At 39.4% G+C, this 18,799-nt stretch overlaps 1 protein-coding gene across 4 annotated transcripts; it reads left to right on the top strand.

Moving 5' to 3' along the window:
* Positions 1 to 12,287: 12,287 nt before the first annotated feature.
* Positions 12,288 to 17,596, top strand: LOC127299425 (uncharacterized). 4 transcript variants are annotated; one of them, XR_011744837.1, is made up of 4 exons: positions 13,521 to 14,438; positions 15,052 to 15,090; positions 16,714 to 16,752; positions 17,405 to 17,596. XR_011744837.1 is itself a non-coding variant. In XM_051329392.2 (3 exons), the coding sequence occupies exons 1-2, from the start codon at positions 12,335 to 12,337 to the stop codon at positions 15,072 to 15,074; spliced, it is 1,203 nt and encodes a 400-aa protein (XP_051185352.2). In that variant the 5' UTR covers positions 12,288 to 12,334; the 3' UTR covers positions 15,075 to 15,090; positions 16,714 to 16,752. The 4 variants fall into 4 exon arrangements, 1 of the variants encoding a protein (XP_051185352.2); XM_051329392.2 differs by lacking the exons at positions 13,521 to 14,438; positions 17,405 to 17,596 and adding an exon at positions 12,288 to 13,514; XR_011744836.1 differs by lacking the exons at positions 13,521 to 14,438; positions 15,052 to 15,090 and adding an exon at positions 15,679 to 16,100.
* Positions 17,597 to 18,799: the final 1,203 nt, after the last annotated feature.

Raw genomic sequence — 18,799 nt, forward strand, 5'->3', positions numbered from 1 at the left:
AAGGACTAGGTAACTATGTATCGAAAGCTTATAGCAAATAACTTAATGACGTGATCTTATGCTACGCTTAATTGGGTGTGTCCATTACATCATTCATACAATGATATAACCTTGTTATTAATAACATCCAATGTTCATGATTATGAAACTAATCATCCATTAATCAACAAGCTAGTTAAGAGGCATACTAGGGACTCTTTGTGGTTTACATATCACACATGTATCAATGTTTCGGTTAATACAATTATAGCATGGTATATAAACATTTATCATAAACATAAAGATATATAATAACCACTTTTATTATCGCCTCTTGGGCATATCTCCTTCAAAAATACCTATGAAAATTATTGAACGTGTTATGGATAACCGCTATGAAGGGGATGGAACTGTCCATCCTGGAGATCATTTACTGTTTTTGCATGAATTATGCGGGTTATTCAAGTGTGCAGGTATCTCTATGGATGAAGTGAGGAAGAAACTATTCTCTATGTCGCTGTCTGGTAAAGCGGCGCATTGGTATAAATTGCTGAAGAATAGGCATTCTCTTGATTGGGAGGATATTATGCCTCTATTTTATTCTAAATTCTATCCTCCAAGTGAAATTCACAAAGACCGAAACCGCATATATAATTTCTGGTCTCATGATGGAGAGAGTATTGCCCAAGCATGGGGGAGATTGAAGTCTTTAATGCTCAAATGCCCCATTCATGAGCTTCCTGGTAATATCATCATTGATAATTTCTATGCAAGACTTTCTTTTCAAGACAAAACCTTGATGGATACTACTTGTTCTGGATCATTCACGCGCAATAAAGAAGAGTTTAAATGGGACCTTCTTGATCGGATTCAAGAGAACGCTGAAGATTGGGAGAACGACAAAGGTAAAGAATCGGGTATAAACTATGAATATGAATGCATTAAGTCTTTCATTGAAACTGTTGATTTTCAAGAGCTTAGTGCTAAATATGGTCTTGATCCTCAAATTATGGTCGATTGCTATAGAGCCTTTGCTTCTCATATTAATGTTCCTAAAGAAAATTGGTACATGTATCATGAACCTTTCAAAGACACTTGCATGGAAAATGCAATTGTTGTTAATGATTGCAATAAACATGCCCAAACTTCTGAAAATACTATTTCTTATAAGCATGTTAATTTTTGTGGTATGCATAGACCTTGTGGAATTAATCAAATCGAAGATAAATATTGTATCCATCATAGGAATGAAAAAACTAGAAAGTGGTTTAGGGCTCTAGATGATCTTGGTGAAAAAGTTTGTGCCCTCTATCCTTTTATTTGTGAACTTTGCCATAGAGTGGGTCATTTTAATTTTCAATGCTCCTCCAATGATAATTCGAACCCCATGAGTGCTGCAAATTTGTATTGTGATGATGAAATCCTTCCTAATCAGCATGATGAACTTACTTTATTTTTGGGGTGTGAAGAGTTATCAAGAAAAAATTCTTTGTTACATATGAGTGATCTTGATATTAATAGTGTCCTGCATGAGTGTCTTTCTTATTGCATTAATATTGTCATACAAATACTTACATACAAAATATTTTAGAAGATGACACTTTGCCAAAATATGATAGGACCGCTGTGTGTTTTGAACCTATTAATGAAAAGGAGGAACCCTCCCAAGTTTCTTCTATTGTTTCTGGAAATAAATTAGGTTATGTGGAGAAGCCTCCTTTCAAGCCTCTTCCTCCTAAAGAAGGGAACAAGAAGAAGGGAACGAAGAAGAAGAAGAAGAAGAAGAAGAAGAGGGAGAATAAAAAGAAAGAGGTAACGGCATATCCCCGCGTGTATGAGATAACGATAGGTAACCGTAAGTATGTTGCTCCTAATGGTTATTATGATAATGAATCTGAGTACAATGATCTTCCTATGCCCTTTACCTACATTAGTGATCATGATTTAGAAGAGCACACTAGTTTTGATATTGAAAATCTCTGGGAAACTAATTCTGAAAATTATGATGTTAATAATTGCCATAGTATCAGTACTATCCATGCTTCCTCCCATAATGATATAGAAAGCTCTAAGCTTGGGGATGAGGTGTTTGAAAATCCTTTTGCTACTGATGATTATATGTTTGATACATCTCCTTCTAGTAACAATGATGGTATGGTTACAGATGAACATACTGTGGAAGATAACTATTCTATTTCTTATGATGACACTATGCCTCCAATCTTTGACAATTATTATAAAGAATACTATGACACAGGTTATAATTATCCTTATGAAACTTGTAATAGTTATGATGGGATTGCCAAAAACCATTCCCTTAGTATGCAACTTGTTTACCATGTTCAAATTCTTGATAATGATCCTGTTCCAATTACTATTAATGAGAAGAGTTTTTCTTATGCCAAAATTAATGATACTTTTATGCATATGAACCATGATAAGAATGTTTTAAGTGATGGGTATATTGTGGATTTCATCAATGATTCTACTGAAAGTTATTATGAGAGAAGGAAATATGGTTATATGCATCTTAATAATATTAAGTTTCCCCTCTTTATGTTGAGAATCTTGAAGTTACTCGTGTTTTATCTTCCTATGCTTGTCACTTTGTTCCTCATGAATTTATTTGTGTACAAGATTCCTATGCATAGGAAGCGGGTTAGGCTTAAATTTGTTTCATACTTGCTTTTTGATGCTCTCTTTGCTTCAATTCTCATCCTTATGTGAGCATCATTAAAATTACTGAGTCCATCTTAATGGCTATAAAGAAAGCACTTCTTGGGAGATAACCCATGTTTTTATTTTGCTATTGTTTTATTGTGTCTTCGAAGTTGTTACTACTGTAGCAACCTCTCCTTATCTTTACTTTATTGCATTGTTGTGCCAAGTAAAGTCTTTGATAGTAAGGCTGATACTAGATTTGGATTTCTGCGCATAAACAGATTTCTTGCTGTCACGAATTTGAGTAGATCTCTTTGTAGGAAACTCAGAAAAATCTGCGAAAAATCATGAGTAATCCTCATATATGTACGCAACTTTCATTCAATTTGAGCTTCTTCATCTGAGCATGTTAAGTGCCTCTAAAAAATTCGTCTTTACGGACTGTTCTGTTTTGATAGATTCTGCCTTTTATTTCACATTGCCTCCTTTATTGTGTTTGAATGGATTTCTTTGCTCCATTAACTTTCAGTAGCTTTGGGCAATATCCAGAAGTGTTAGAAATGATTGTGTCCCCCCCTGAACATGCGAATTTTTGATTATGCACTAACCCTCTAATGAGTTTGTTTTGAGTTTGGTGTGGAGGAAGTTTTCAAGGGTCAAGAGAGGAGGATGCTATAATATCATCAACAAGAGTGAAAAGTCTAAGCTTTGGGATGCCCCGTGGTTCATCCCTGCATATTTCAAGAAGATTCAAGCATCTAAGCTTGGGGATGCCCGGCATCCCCTTCTTCATCGACAACTTATCAGGTCACCTCTAGTGAAACTATATTTTTATTCCGTCACATCTTATGTGCTTTACTTGGAGCGTCTGTGTGTTTTTATTTTCGTTTTGTTATCTTAGTTCTCTGAATAAATCGGATCCTATCATGCTTGTGTGGGAGAGAGACACGCTCCGCTTTTTCATTTGAACACTTGTGTTCTTAGTTTTACTTTTAATGTTCATGGCAAAAGTTGAAAGCTGCAGCATTCATTGCTATTTGGTTGGAAACAGAAAATGCTTCATGTGGTAATTGGTATATGGTCTTGAATAATTTGATATTTGGCAATTGTTTTGAGCTCTCAAATAGATCATGTTTAAGCTCCAGCATCATGTAGTTTGAACCTATTAGTGGAGAACTACCGTAGAGCTTGTTGAAATTTGGTTTGCATGATTGGTCTCTGATACGTCTCCGACGTATCGATAATTTCTTATGTTCCATGCCACATTATTGATGATATCTACATGTTTTATGCATACTTTATGTCATATTTATGCATTTTCCGGCACTAACCTATTAACGAGATGCCGAAGAGCCAGTTGTTGTTTTCTGCTGTTTTTGGTTTCAGAAATCCTAGTAAGGAAATATTCTCGGAATTGGACAAAATCAACGCCCAGGGGCCTATTTTCACACGAAGCTTCTAGAAGACCGAAGAGTCAACGAAGTGGGGCCACGAGGCGGCCAGACGATAGGGCGGCGCGGCCCAGGTCTTGGCCGCGCCGACCTGTCATCTAGGCCCCTCGTGTGGCCCCCTGACCTGCCCTTCCGCCTACAAATAGCCTTCGTCGCGAAACCCCCAGTACCGAGAGCCACGATACGGAAAACCTTCCAGAGACGCCGCCGCCGTCAATCCCATCTCGGGGGATTCAGGAGATCGCCTCCGGCACCCTGCCGGAGAGGGGATTCATCTCCCGGAGGACTCTACACCGCCATGGTCGCCTCCGGAGTGATGAGTGAGTAGTCTACCCCTGGACTATGGGTCCATAGCAGTAGCTAGATGGTTGTCTTCTCCTTATGTGCTTCATTGTCGGATCTTGTGAGCTGCCTAACATGATCAAGATCATCTATCTGTAATGCTATATGTTGTGTTTGTTGGGATCCGATGGATAGAGAATACTATGTTATGTTGATTATCAATTTATATCTATGTGTTGTTTATGATCTTGCATGCTCTCCGTTATTAGTAGAGGCTCTGGCCAAGTTTTTGCTAGTAACTCCAAGAGGGGGTATTTATGCTCGATAGTGGGTTCATGTCTCCGTGAATGCAGGGGAGTGAGAAACCTCTAAGATTATGGATGTGTTGTTGCCACTAGGGATAAAACATTGATGCTATGTCCGAGGATGTAGTTATTGATTACATTACGCACCATACTTAATGCAATTGTCTGTTGTTAGCAACTTAATACTGGAAGGGGTTCGGATGATAACCTGAAGGTGGACTTTTTAGGCATAGATGCATGCTGGATAGCGGTCTATGTACTTTGTCGTAATGCCCAATTAAATCTCACAATACTCATCATATCATGTATGTGCATGGTCATGCCCTCTCTATTTGTCAATTGTCCAACTGTAATTTGTTCACCCAACATGCTATTTATCTTATGGGAGAGACACCACTAGTGAACTGTGGACCCCGGTCCATTCTTTTAATCGAATACAATCTGCTGCAATACTTGTTCTACTGTTCTCTGCAAACAATCATCATCCACACTATACATCTAATCCTTTGTTACAGCAAGCCGGTGAGATTGACAACCTCACTGTTTCGTTGGGGCAAAGTACTTTGGTTGTGTTGTGCAAGTTCCACGTTGGCGCCGGAATCCCTGGTGTTGCGCCGCACTACATCTCGCCGCCATCAACCTTCAACGTGCTTCTTGGCTCCTACTGGTTCGATAAACCTTGGTTTCATACTGAGGGAAAACTTGCCGCTGTACGCATCACACCTTCCTCTTGGGGTTCCCAACGGACGCGTGATGTACGCGTATCAAGCTCTTTTTCTGGCGCCGTTGCCGGGGAGATCAAGACACGCTGCAAGGGGAGTCTCCACATCGCAATCTCTTTACTTTGTTTTTGTCTTGCTTTACTTTATTTACTACTTTGTTTGCTGCACTAAATCAAAACACAAAAAAATTAGTTGCTAGTTTTACTTTATTTGCTATCTTGTTTGCTATATCAAAAACACAAAAAAATTAGTTACTTGCATTTACTTTGTCTAGTTTGCTTAATTTATTACTGCTAAAATGAGTGATCCTGAAGTTGAAGTTCGTTCGTTTAAGCAACAAGGGGGAGAATGTTTAAGAGATGCTTGGTATAGAATTAGTGATGCCCATAATAGGTGCACTAAGAAACACTCCACCACTATCCTACTCAGGAATTTTTATGTTGGTGTCTCTAGCTGGAATAGGTATGTTCTTGATTGTCTCGCGAGAGGTAACTTCCTAAGTACTCCTGCATTAGAAGCTAGTTGCATTATTGAGAGCTTATTTGGAATACCACCTGTTAATGAAGTTAAAATTGAAACATCTTTTGAAGACGTCATGAAAAAGTTGGAAACCATAGAGCAAAACCTTCCAAGTATTGATACTACTTTGGGAGCATTACTTGATAGCACTGATAAACTTGATAAATCTCTAGGTGGAATTAATGAGAAAATTGCCATTTTGGAATCTTATGCTATTCATGATAATCAAACCCAAAGGATTAGTGAACTTGAAGAGGCTATGGGAACATTGGGTTCATCCTTTTCATCTATAAAGTTTAGAGAGAAAGCTTATGTGGGTAAGGAGCAAAAGTTCATGTATGTCTCTAAGGGGCCTAAACCAAAAAGCTATTATAGGCCTAAAATTGATAAAGCTCTTAAAACCACTATAGATAAGGGAGCATCTAAGATACCTAATGGGATAAATTTTGAAAATGATGTTGATGTTTCATCTCTTGATAATACTTGATACACACTTTCTGCGCCTAGCTGAAAGGCGTTAAAGAAAAGCGTTTATGGGAGACAACCCATGTTTTTACTACAGTACTTTATTTTATATTTGTGTCTTGGAAGTTGTTTACTACTGTAGCAACCTCTCCTTATCTTAGTTTTGTGCTTTGTTGTACCAAGTAAAGTCGTTGATAGTAAGGTTCATACTAGATTTGGATTACTGCGCAGAAACAGATTTCTTTGCTGTCACAAATCTGGGCAAAATTCTCTGTAGGTAACTCAGAAAATTATGCTAATTTACGTAAGTGATCCTCAGATATGTACGCAACTTTTGTTCAATTTGAGCATTTTCATTTGAGCAAGTCTGGTGCCTCAATAAAATTCGTCTTTACGAACTGTTCTGTTTTGACAGATTCTGCCTTTTATTTCGCATTGCCTGTTTTGATATGCTTGATGGATTTTTCGATTCCATTGACTTTCAGTAGCTTTGTGCAATGTCCAGAAGTGTTAAGAATGATTATGTCACCTCTGAACATGTATATTTTGATTGTGCACTAACCCTCTAATGAGTTGTTTTGAGTTTGGTGTGGAGGAAGTTTTCAAGGATCAAGAGAGGGAGATGATACAATATGATCAAGGAGAGTGAAAGCTCTAAGCTTGGGGATGCCCCGGTGGTTCACCCCTGCATATATCAAGAAGACTCAAGCGTCTAAGCTTGGGGATGCCCAAGGCATCCCCTTCTTCATCGACAACATTATCAGGTTCCTCCCCTGAAACTATATTTTTATTCCGTCACATCTTATGTACTTTGCTTGGAGCGTCGGTTTGTTTTTGTTTTTGTTTTGTTTGAATAAAATGGATCCTAGCATTCATTGTGTGGGAGAGAGACACGCTCCGCTGTTGCATATGGACAAATATGTCCTTAGGCTTTACTCATAATATTCATGGCGAAGTTTCTTCTTCGTTAAATTGTTATATGGTTGGAATTGGAAAATGATACATGTAGTAATTTGCTATAATGTCTTGGATAATGTGATACTTGGCAATTGTTGTGCTCATGTTTAAGCTCTGGCATCATATACTTTGCACCTATTAATGAAGAGATACATAGAGCATGCTAAAATTTGGTTTGCATATTTGGTCTCTCTAAAGTCTAGATAATTTCTAGTATTGAGTTTGAACAACAAGGAAGACGGTGTAGAGTCTTATAATGTTTACAATATGTCTTTTATGTGAGTTTTTCTGCACCGCTTCATCCTTGTGTTTGTTTCAAATAGCCTTGCTAGCCTAAACCTTGTATCGAGAGGGAATACTTCTCATGCATCCAAAATCCTTGAGCCAACCACTATGCCATTTGTGTCCACCATACCTACCTACTACATGGTATTTCTCCGCCATTCCAAAGTAAATTGCTTGAGTGCTACCTTTAAATTTCTATCCTCTATCTTTACAATATATAGCTCATGGGACAAATAGCCTAAAAACTATTGTGGTATTGAATATGTAATTATGCACTTTATCTCTTATTAAGTTGCTTGTTGTGCGATAACCATGTTCCTGGGGACGCCATCAACTACTCTTTGTTGAATATCATGTGAGTTGCTATGCATGTTCGTCTTGTCTGAAGTAAGGGAGATTTACCACTAAAATGGTTAGAGCATTGCATAATGTTAGAGAAGAACATTGGGCCGCTAACTAAAGCCATGATCCATGGTGGAAGTTTCAGTTTTGGACAAATATCCTCAATCTCATATGAGAAAATTAATTGTTGCTACATGCTTATGCATCTAAGAGGAGTCCATTATCTGTTGTCTATGTTGTCCCGGTATGGATGTCTAAGTTGAGAATAATCAATAGCGAGAAATCTGATGCGAGCTTTCTCCTTAGACCTTTGTACAGGCGGCATAGAGGTACCCCTTTGTGACACTTGGTTAAAACATGTGCATTGCGATGATAATCCAGGTAATCCGAGCTAATTAGGACAAGGTGCGGGCACTATTAGTATACTATGCATGAGGCTTGCAACTTGTAGGATATAATTTACATAACACATATGCTTTATTACTACCGTTGACAAAATTGTTTCTTGTTTTCAAAACCAAAGCTCTAGCACAAATATAGCAATCGATGCTTTCCTCTTTGAAGGGCCATTCTTTTACTTTTATGTTGAGTCAGTTCACCTATTTCTCTCCATCTCAAGAAGCAAACACTTGTGTGAACTGTGCATTGATTCCTACATACTTGCATATTGCACTTGTTATATTACTTTGCATTGACAACTATCCATGAGATATACATGTTACAAGTTGAAAGCAACCGCTGAAACTTAATCTTCCTTTATGTTTCTTCAATACCTTTACTTTGAATTATTGCTTTATGAGTTAACTCTTATGCAAGACTTATTGATGCTTGTCTTGAAGTACTATTCATGAAAAGTCTTTGCTATATGATTCATTTGTTTACTCATGTCATTTACATTGTTTGGATCGTTGCATTCATTACATATGCTTACAATAGTATGATCAAGGTTATGATGGCATGTCACTCCAGAAATTATCTTTGTTATCGTTTACCTGCTAGACGACGAGAAACTAAGCTTGGGGATGCTGATACGTCTCCGACGTATCGATAATTTCTTATGTTCCATGCCACATTATTGATGATATCTACATGTTTTATGCATACTTTATGTCATATTTATGCATTTTCCGGCACTAACCTATTAACGAGATGCCGAAGAGCCAGTTGCTGTTTTCTGCTGTTTTTTGTTTCAGAAATCCTAGTAAGGAAATATTCGCGGAATTGAACGAAATCAACGCCCAGGGGCCTATTTTCACACGAAGCTTCCAGAAGACCGAAGAGTCAACGAAGTGGGGCCACGAGGCGGCCAGATGATAGGGCGGCGCGGCCCAGGTCTTGGCCGCGCCGACCTGTCATCTGGGCCCCTCGTGTGGCCCCCTGACCTGCCCTTCCGCCTACAAATAGCCTTCGTCGCGAAACCCCCGATCTGAGAGCCACGATACGGAAAACCTTCCCGGAGACGCCGCCGCTGCCAATCCCATCTCGGGGGATTCAGGAGATCGCCTCCGGCACCCTGCCGGAGAGGGGATTCATCTCCCGGAGGACTCTACACCGCCATGGTCGCCTCCGGAGTGATGAGTGAGTAGTCTACCCCTGGACTATGGGTCCATAGCAGTAGCTAGATGGTTGTCTTCTCCTTATGTGCTTCATTGTCGGATCTTGTGAGCTGCCTAACATGATCAAGATCATCTATCTGTAATGCTATATGTTGTGTTTGTTGGGATCCGATGGATAGATAATACTATGTTATGTTGATTATCAATTTATATCTATGTGTTGTTTATGATCTTGCATGCTCTCCGTTATTAGTAGAGGCTCTGGCCAAGTTTTTGCTAGTAACTCCAAGAGGGGGTATTTATGCTCGATAGTGGGTTCATGTCTCCGTGAATCTGGGGGAGTGACAGAAACCTCTAAGATTATGGATGTGTTGTTGCCACTAGGGATAAAACATTGATGCTATGTCCGAGGATGTAGTTATTGATTACATTACGCACCATACTTAATGCAATTGTCTGTTGTTAGCAACTTAATACTGGAAGGGGTTCGGATGATAACCTGAAGGTGGACTTTTTAGGCATAGATGCATGCTGGATAGCGGTCTATGTACTTTGTCGTAATGCCCAATTAAATCTCACAATACTCATCATATCATGTATGTGCATGGTCATGCCCTCTCTATTTGTCAATTGCCCAACTGTAATTTGTTCACCCAACATGCTATTTATCTTATGGGAGAGACACCACTAGTGAACTGTGGACCCCGGTCCATTCTTTTAATCGAATACAATCTGCTGCAATACTTGTTCTACTGTTCTCTGCAAACAATCATCATCCACACTATACATCTAATCCTTTGTTACAGCAAGCCGGTGAGATTGACAACCTCACTGTTTCGTTGGGGCAAAGTACTTTGGTTGTGTTGTGCAGGTTCCACGTTGGCGCCGGAATCCCTGGTGTTGCGCCGCACTTCATCTCGCCGCCATCAACCTTCAACGTGCTTCTTGGCTCCTACTGGTTCGATAAACCTTGGTTTCATACTGAGGGAAAACTTGCCGATGTACGCATCACACCTTCCTCTTGGGGTTCCCAACGGACGCGTGCTGTACGCGTATCAGTCTCTCTAAAAGTCTAGATATTTTCTGGTAAAAGTGTTTGAATAACAAGGAAGACAGTGTAGAGTCTTATAATGCTGGCAATATGTTCTTATGTAAGTTTTGTTGTACCAGTTCATACTTGTGTTTGCTTCAAACAACCTTGCTAGCCAAATCCTTGTAATGAGAGGGAATGCTTCTCGTGCATCCAAAACCTTGAGCCAAAACCTATGCCATTTGTGTCCACCATAACTACCTACTATGTGGTATTTCTCTGCCATTCCAAAGTAAATTGCTTGCGTGCTACCTTTCAAATTTCATTCCTTGTCTTTGCAATATATAGCTCATGGGAAAATAGCTTAAAAACTATTGTGGTAAAGAATATGTAGCTTATGTATCTTATTTCTTATAAGTTGCTTGTTGAGCGGTAACCATGTTTCTGGGGACGCCATCAACTATCACACTTTTGTTGAATATCATGTGAGTTGTTATGCATGTTCGTCTTTTCTGGAGTAAGGGTGATTTGTCATGATTAAATGGTTTGAGTATGCATATTGTTAGAGCAGAACATTGGGCCGCCAAACAAAGCGATGTATCATGGTGGAAGTTTCAGTTTGGACATGAATCCTCAATCTCTTATGAGAATATTATCTGTTGTTGAATGCTTATGCAATAAAGAGGAGTCCATTATCTGTTTTCTATGTTGTCCCGGTATGGATGTCCTCAAGTTGAGATTTATCAAAAACGAGAAATCAAATGTGATCTATCTCCTTGGACCTTTGTGTCACGCCCCGAGGCACGGCCTGGGAGAATGACAGCCGCCGTATGCTTATGTTTTGAAGGAACCATAAGCATACAAGGCTAAATAGTGAAATATCATTGAGAAATGCCAATCAAGGTCTCCACTTTATTCATTATCAAATATTACAAGTACAATTTATTCTATTACAACACATCGGTATATCCTTTATTCTTAATCAGTATATCCTTTAATCTTCTTTATCGCCGGCTACGAGATATATGCTCCTCCACTTCTTTACTAGGCAGAGTTTTTACCCTCATCAACAGATGCCACGCGAATATTTATTTGTTCTGCGCATACCAGATAAATTAAAGGAAATGAGTATGTTAAACATACTCAGCAAGATAAACAATTTATCATCAAACAGAGCCTTCATAAGCATCAGCCAAAACACCACCATCTTACCGGCGGAAAACATCATCATACCCAACCCACAACAACAAAATATCACAAACATATTATGCTTAGTTTTATACACTCTGCAGAGTTTTAGTAAGCCAACTGTCATAATCTCCACCTGCTGATAATACCCCTCTCTGGGGCAACGCCACCGAGTCCCCTACTTGTGTGAGGCAATCTCATCTCACACTGATACCGGCATAAACGTGTATCGCTATTTCAGGTATCGGCCGTCCCAGGCTAGGTATATCAGTCCATCCCTTGATTATGACAAATTGCCTCACCAATCTTATTATTCAACATATCGGATTACCAGATGCACCATTGATAGAACTAGTTACTTCATGCAAGGTAACATGTAAAATGTCCAAGTGCTCAAAGAATAATCTTAATTAGCAACCACTCAGAAGATAATACAAAACAGATGCACAGCTAGCCATTAAAATAATCCAACAAAATATAGATGAACAAAGCAATGTTCTGGTATACGCAGCTTGCCTTATTTCCTTGACGATTAGGAATATTGTTGATGATTAGGAATTTTCCTTAATTAATAGTAGTTTGCCTATGGTAGATGGATGGTGGGAACATGAACAATGCAAATGGTACTAGCAATAGCTACTCTCGGGATGTGGTCCGTGATGTAGATGGTCAAGACCATCTGGCCCATTTGCTTGCTGATATTATTGAAAAGCAAGAAAGAACCCAACAAAGGCAAATGCAAATAGTAGAACACATTGTGAGGAGTGATGGGAAACGTAATAGACTTGGAGATTTTCAGAAGTTGAAGCCTCCAACTTTCCTAGGTACATCTAATCCTTTGGAAGCTGAAGATTGGATTATAGCCATGGAAAAAGCCTTTGATGCAATGGATTGTACTGACAATGAGAGAGTTTCCTTTGCAACGTTCATGCTACAGTCTAGTGCATTCGAGTGGTGGGATGCTCATAGGAAGTCCTACGAGCAAGGTGTTCAAATTACATGGAAGTTATTTAAGGAAGATTTCTATCAAAAATACTTCCCAGAAAGTGTTAAAAGGATAAAGGAGAAAGAATTCCTTGAATTAAAACAGGGGCACAAATCAGTTTCAGATTATGAAATTGAGTTTTCTAGACTTGCTCGATTTGCCCCAGCTTTTGTTCAAACTGATAGTTCAAAGGCCCGACGGTTTGAGAGTGGACTGCGCCAACCTCTTAAGCGCCGCGTTGAAGCCTTTGAGTTAAACTCATTTAGAGAGGTTGTGAACAAGGCCCAACTTATGGAGAAGGGTTACCATGAAGAAAAGAAAGAAATTGACCAACCGTCGAAAAAGATGAAAGTTGATCACCAACACTTCGATTATGAAAGGGAGGTTAATTTTGGACATCCTAAAAGTGTAAATTATAAACCCCAAGAAAGATCATGCCCTATATGTGAGGAAGATCATCGTCCAAATGTTTGTCCACAACGTTGGGGACGGTGCTACAGATGTGGAGAACCTGGGCACACTCAGGATTGGTGTCATTTGTTGTCTAATAGCACATTTCATAAAGAGAAGCCAAGAGCCGTGATGTTGCCAGCACCTTCTCAACAACTATATCTGCCAGGACCTCCACAAGCGCCCAATTGCTCATCGGATGCATCATCTCATGGCATGCCGAGCAAGGTGTCTAGGCAGCAACCAAATAACGGTTGGAAGAATCGTGGCGGAAACCGTGCTCGGGTATACAACTTGGTCAAAAATAACGAAGGCGAACTTCATAATGAGGTGCCAGGTAAAAAAAAAAATCCTTTACCATATAGAGCGTTATTTTTAATTGACACAATCACCTTCTTTTATTTGGACCAACCTCATGAAAACTAGAAACTTGTTAGAAATAATTGCACTTGAAGTTGGTTCTATATTCCCAACAGTAAAAGTGGAGCTGACATTCGCTACAAAAAAAAAAAAAAAAAAAATTTGAAAGTTTATACCTGCCACTTTTTCTAGTTTCTCCAATGTGTCAATGGTATAAAAAAAAACACATATTAATAGCAAGACACTTGAAGATGAGTACAAAGGTTAGTTACTATTTACTCAACCATAGGCATGTTGAATACTTGTTTATCTTATAAAAAAAGGAGAATGCTAATAATATCGAAGAACAATTTGACCAATAATTATAATCATGAAATTTCGAGGACGAAATTTTTGTAAGGAGAGAAGGATGTAATAACCTAGATAAATGTCCTAGCTTTAATTGTTAAAGTTTGGTATCAAATATTCGCTCGACCGCATATAGAAAGAAAAAAAAAACTAATGGCATATAACTACAACAGATGTGTAAATAAATTCACGAAAATGGGAACGACACCAGCAGCCACCTCCCTCAGACCTTTCTTACCGTGGGGGTAACTCCAGAGCACAAAAAATATCTCCGTTGCCTCTATCCGTTTGAGAAATATCTACATGCTTATCCCTTCTAGCTTAAGTTTCTTCCGCCTGTCGTGTACATGGGAGCAGGCTATAAATAGCCCAGATGATGTGCATCTCGCCATCACACAAAGCACTCTCCTCTGCCCACCCCGGTTCCTCTGCTGCTTACTAGTAATTAGTGCAAAACACACTGTTGAAACCGAGCGCTGGAACGTAGCTAGTAGTACTAGTTGACTGGAGGAGCATCTCATCGGTTCCAAAGCCAAATAGAAGAGGAGGAAAGGTCAGTTTATACTACTACTTCTGCCAAGAGTTTAGTGGATTTTCCTAGTTAATTTCATAGTGAGCTAGACCATTTAATCAGTCTAATACGGTCGCATGGATAGGATTGATGTATCCCACCTTGCCTCCACACTAGTATCTTAATTTAAATAATCTCATCCTGGAGACACATAGCTGTTGCATGAGCCCAGAGAGAAATTTAACCTGCCCCTAATATTCTTAGCAACTGAATAAACTAGCTAGACATGCCAAAGAGGCAAAGACTTGAACCTGTGAAACTTGACTTCTACTAAGGGCTATCGCTCGTCTGGGGTCAGTACAGCAGAGTTTTCCCTCCGGCCATGTCCGGCAATCCGGCAATGGCCGCGACACGAGCATATCATACATGTGTACGTATATGCACACATACACCAATGAATATGTCAGATCGTAGCATTAGACTGATGAATCTTCTACACAAGTGCTTAACATATTTGCAACTAAGGAATGGTACAAGCCAAGAGTGTAACAAAGCACAAACGAACTTACTTAAATGAGTTTCACTTCCAATTAAATACTAGAAGATGATATAACGCCTATCTGCCTAAAAACTTATACATATTCGATGTGATTAGGTCCGAAGGAGGCTGAGGTTTAATCGTCAAGGAAATAAGGCAAGCTGCGTATACCAGAACATTGCTTTGTTCATCTATATTTTGTTGGATTATTTTAATGGCAAGCTGTGCATATCAGTTAAAACTTGATAAATCAAACACTAATTACTCTGACTTGATTTCGGCTATATGATGTGTTTGCTATATCTGAACCTGAGATTGATTAATGGATCCCTAGATGATGAACGAGTTACAACACTAAAACTCTTACATGACTGCCTTCGTGTGCCTTTCTGATTTGGTGTAAGAAAACAAACACCCACTGACTGAATATATTGTAAGACATAATACTATCCATCATAACAAGGGCAAGACATGGTATACTTAGCCTGAGACGGTCGGTTCCTGAAAGAGCGACGCGCGGCCAGGCCGGTGTCAGGGTGAGATGGGCAATCCTCACACAAGTAGGGAACTCGGTGGCGCGGTTCTCAGAGATGGGGTAATACCAAGGGTGGATGTTATGATGGATGTCTAACACCTCTCTGAAGAGAATAAACTTTGTGGGATTTATACTAACTTGTAATCTTGCAACATTGTTCTGATGGTAAACAATACCATTAGATTGTTAGTTTGATTTTTTTCACCTCATATAGAAAGAAAAAAAAAACTAATGGCATATAACTACAACAGATGTGTAAATAAATTCACGAAAATGGGAACGACACCAGCAGCCACCTCCCTCAGACCTTTCTTACCGTGGGGGTAACTCCAGAGCACAAAAAATATCTCCGTTGCCTCTATCCGTTTGAGAAATATCTACATGCTTATCCCTTCTAGCTTAAGTTTCTTCCGCCTGTCGTGTACATGGGAGCAGGCTATAAATAGCCCAGATGATGTGCATCTCGCCATCACACAAAGCACTCTCCTCTGCCCACCCCGGTTCCTCTGCTGCTTACTAGTAATTAGTGCAAAACACACTGTTGAAACCGAGCGCTGGAACGTAGCTAGTAGTACTAGTTGACTGGAGGAGCATCTCATCGGTTCCAAAGCCAAATAGAAGAGGAGGAAAGGTCAGTTTATACTACTACTTCTGCCAAGAGTTTAGTGGATTTTCCTAGTTAATTTCATAGTGAGCTAGACCATTTAATCAGTCTAATACGGTCGCATGGATAGGATTGATGTATCCCACCTTGCCTCCACACTAGTATCTTAATTTAAATAATCTCATCCTGGAGACACATAGCTGTTGCATGAGCCCAGAGAGAAATTTAACCTGCCCCTAATATTCTTAGCAACTGAATAAACTAGCTAGACATGCCAAAGAGGCAAAGACTTGAACCTGTGAAACTTGACTTCTACTAAGGGCTATCGCTCGTCTGGGGTCAGTACAGCAGAGTTTTCCCTCCGGCCATGTCCGGCAATCCGGCAATGGCCGCGACACGAGCATATCATACATGTGTACGTATATGCACACATACACCAATGAATATGTCAGATCGTAGCATTAGACTGATGAATCTTCTACACAAGTGCTTAACATATTTGCAACTAAGGAATGGTACAAGCCAAGAGTGTAACAAAGCACAAACGAACTTACTTAAATGAGTTTCACTTCCAATTAAATACTAGAAGATGATATAACGCCTATCTGCCTAAAAACTTATACATATTCGATGTGATTAGGTCCGAAGGAGGCTGAGGTTTAATCGTCAAGGAAATAAGGCAAGCTGCGTATACCAGAACATTGCTTTGTTCATCTATATTTTGTTGGATTATTTTAATGGCAAGCTGTGCATATCAGTTAAAACTTGATAAATCAAACACTAATTACTCTGACTTGATTTCGGCTATATGATGTGTTTGCTATATCTGAACCTGAGATTGATTAATGGATCCCTAGATGATGAACGAGTTACAACACTAAAACTCTTACATGACTGCCTTCGTGTGCCTTTCTGATTTGGTGTAAGAAAACAAACACCCACTGACTGAATATATTGTAAGACATAATACTATCCATCATAACAAGGGCAAGACATGGTATACTTAGCCTGAGACGGTCGGTTCCTGAAAGAGCGACGCGCGGCCAGGCCGGTGTCAGGGTGAGATGGGCAATCCTCACACAAGTAGGGAACTCGGTGGCGCGGTTCTCAGAGATGGGGTAATACCAAGGGTGGATGTTATGATGGATGTCTAACACCTCTCTGAAGAGAATAAACTTTGTGGGATTTATACTAACTTGTAATCTTGCAACATTGTTCTGATGGTAAACAATACCATTAGATTGTTAGTTTGATTTTTTTCACCTCCATCTAACTTAATCTTGCTGAGTATTTTTTTCCATACTCATAATTTATTTTCCTGATATGCGCAGATTATAATGAGGATCAAGATATGAATGAAGGGCTTGGGGAGTGACGTCTTGGCGTAGGAGTTTTCAATATCTTTAGTTGTTTACAGTTTTCTACAATAAGAGAATTAATGTCCAGCCTCCGAGGTTTAGAAGGCTGAACGCTTCAATGTAATGGCTTGCATACAAGATTGAATAAAGTACATCTTTGTGCCATACTCCAGATTGTTTCTACAATTTGCCTTATATGCTTATGAGCCCCATGGTTCTTAAGCATATGGCGACTGTCATGCCATCTAGGCCCTAGTTTGGGGCGTGACACTTTGTACAGGTGGCATAGAGGTAGCCCTTTGTGACACTTGGTTGAAACATATGTAATGCAATGATAATCCATGGAAATCCGAGCTAATTAGGACAAGGTGCGAGCACTATTGGTATTCGATGCATGAGGCTTGCAACTTATAGGATGTTTTATGCATAACACATATAAATTATTACTACCGTTGACAAAATTGTTTCTATGTTTTCAAAATAAAAAGCTCTAGCACATAAGTAATCCCTGCTTCCCTCTGCGAAGGGCCTTTCTTTTACTTTATGTTGAGTCAGTTTACCTACTTCTTTCTATCTTAGAATCAAACACTTGTGTCAACTGTGTGCATTGATTCCTACATACTTGCTTATTTGCATTCATCATATTACTTTGTGTTGACAATTATCCATGAGATATACATGTTGAAGTTGAAAGCAACTGCTGAAACTTATATCTTCCTTTATGATTGCTTCAAAACCTTCTACTAAGAATTTATTGCTTTATGAGTTAACTCCTATGCAAGTCTTATTGATGCTTGTCTTGAAAGTATTATTCATGAAAAGTCTTTGCTATATGATTCAGTTGTTTAGTCATTGTCTTTACCATTGCTTCGAATCACTTCATTCATTTCATATGCTTTACAATAGTATGATCAAGATTATGTAAGTAGCATGTCACTTCAGAAATTATCCTTGTTATCGTTTACCTACTCGAGGGCGAGTAGGAACTAAGCTTGGGGATGCTTGATACGTCTCCAACGTATCTATAATTTCTGATGTTCCATGCTAGTTTTATGACAATACCTACATGTTTTGCTCACACTTTATAATGATTTTATGCATTTTCCGGAACTAACCTATTAACAAGATGCCAAAGTGCCAATTCCTGTTTTCTGCTGTTTTTGGTTCCAGAAAAGCTACACAGGAAATATTCTCGGAATTGGACAAAACAAAAGCCAAACCTTCTATTTTACCGAGACGGACCAGAACACCGAAGGAGAGACGGAGAAGAGGCCCAGGGCCTCCAGACCACAGGGCGGCGCGGCATAGGAGGGGGGCGCGCCCAGGTGTGGTGTGGGCCCCCCAGGCACCCCCTTGCGCCGCCTCTTC

Source organism: Lolium perenne, chromosome 5, assembly GCF_019359855.2.
Source record: "Lolium perenne isolate Kyuss_39 chromosome 5, Kyuss_2.0, whole genome shotgun sequence".
Lineage (NCBI taxonomy): Eukaryota > Viridiplantae > Streptophyta > Magnoliopsida > Poales > Poaceae > Lolium > Lolium perenne.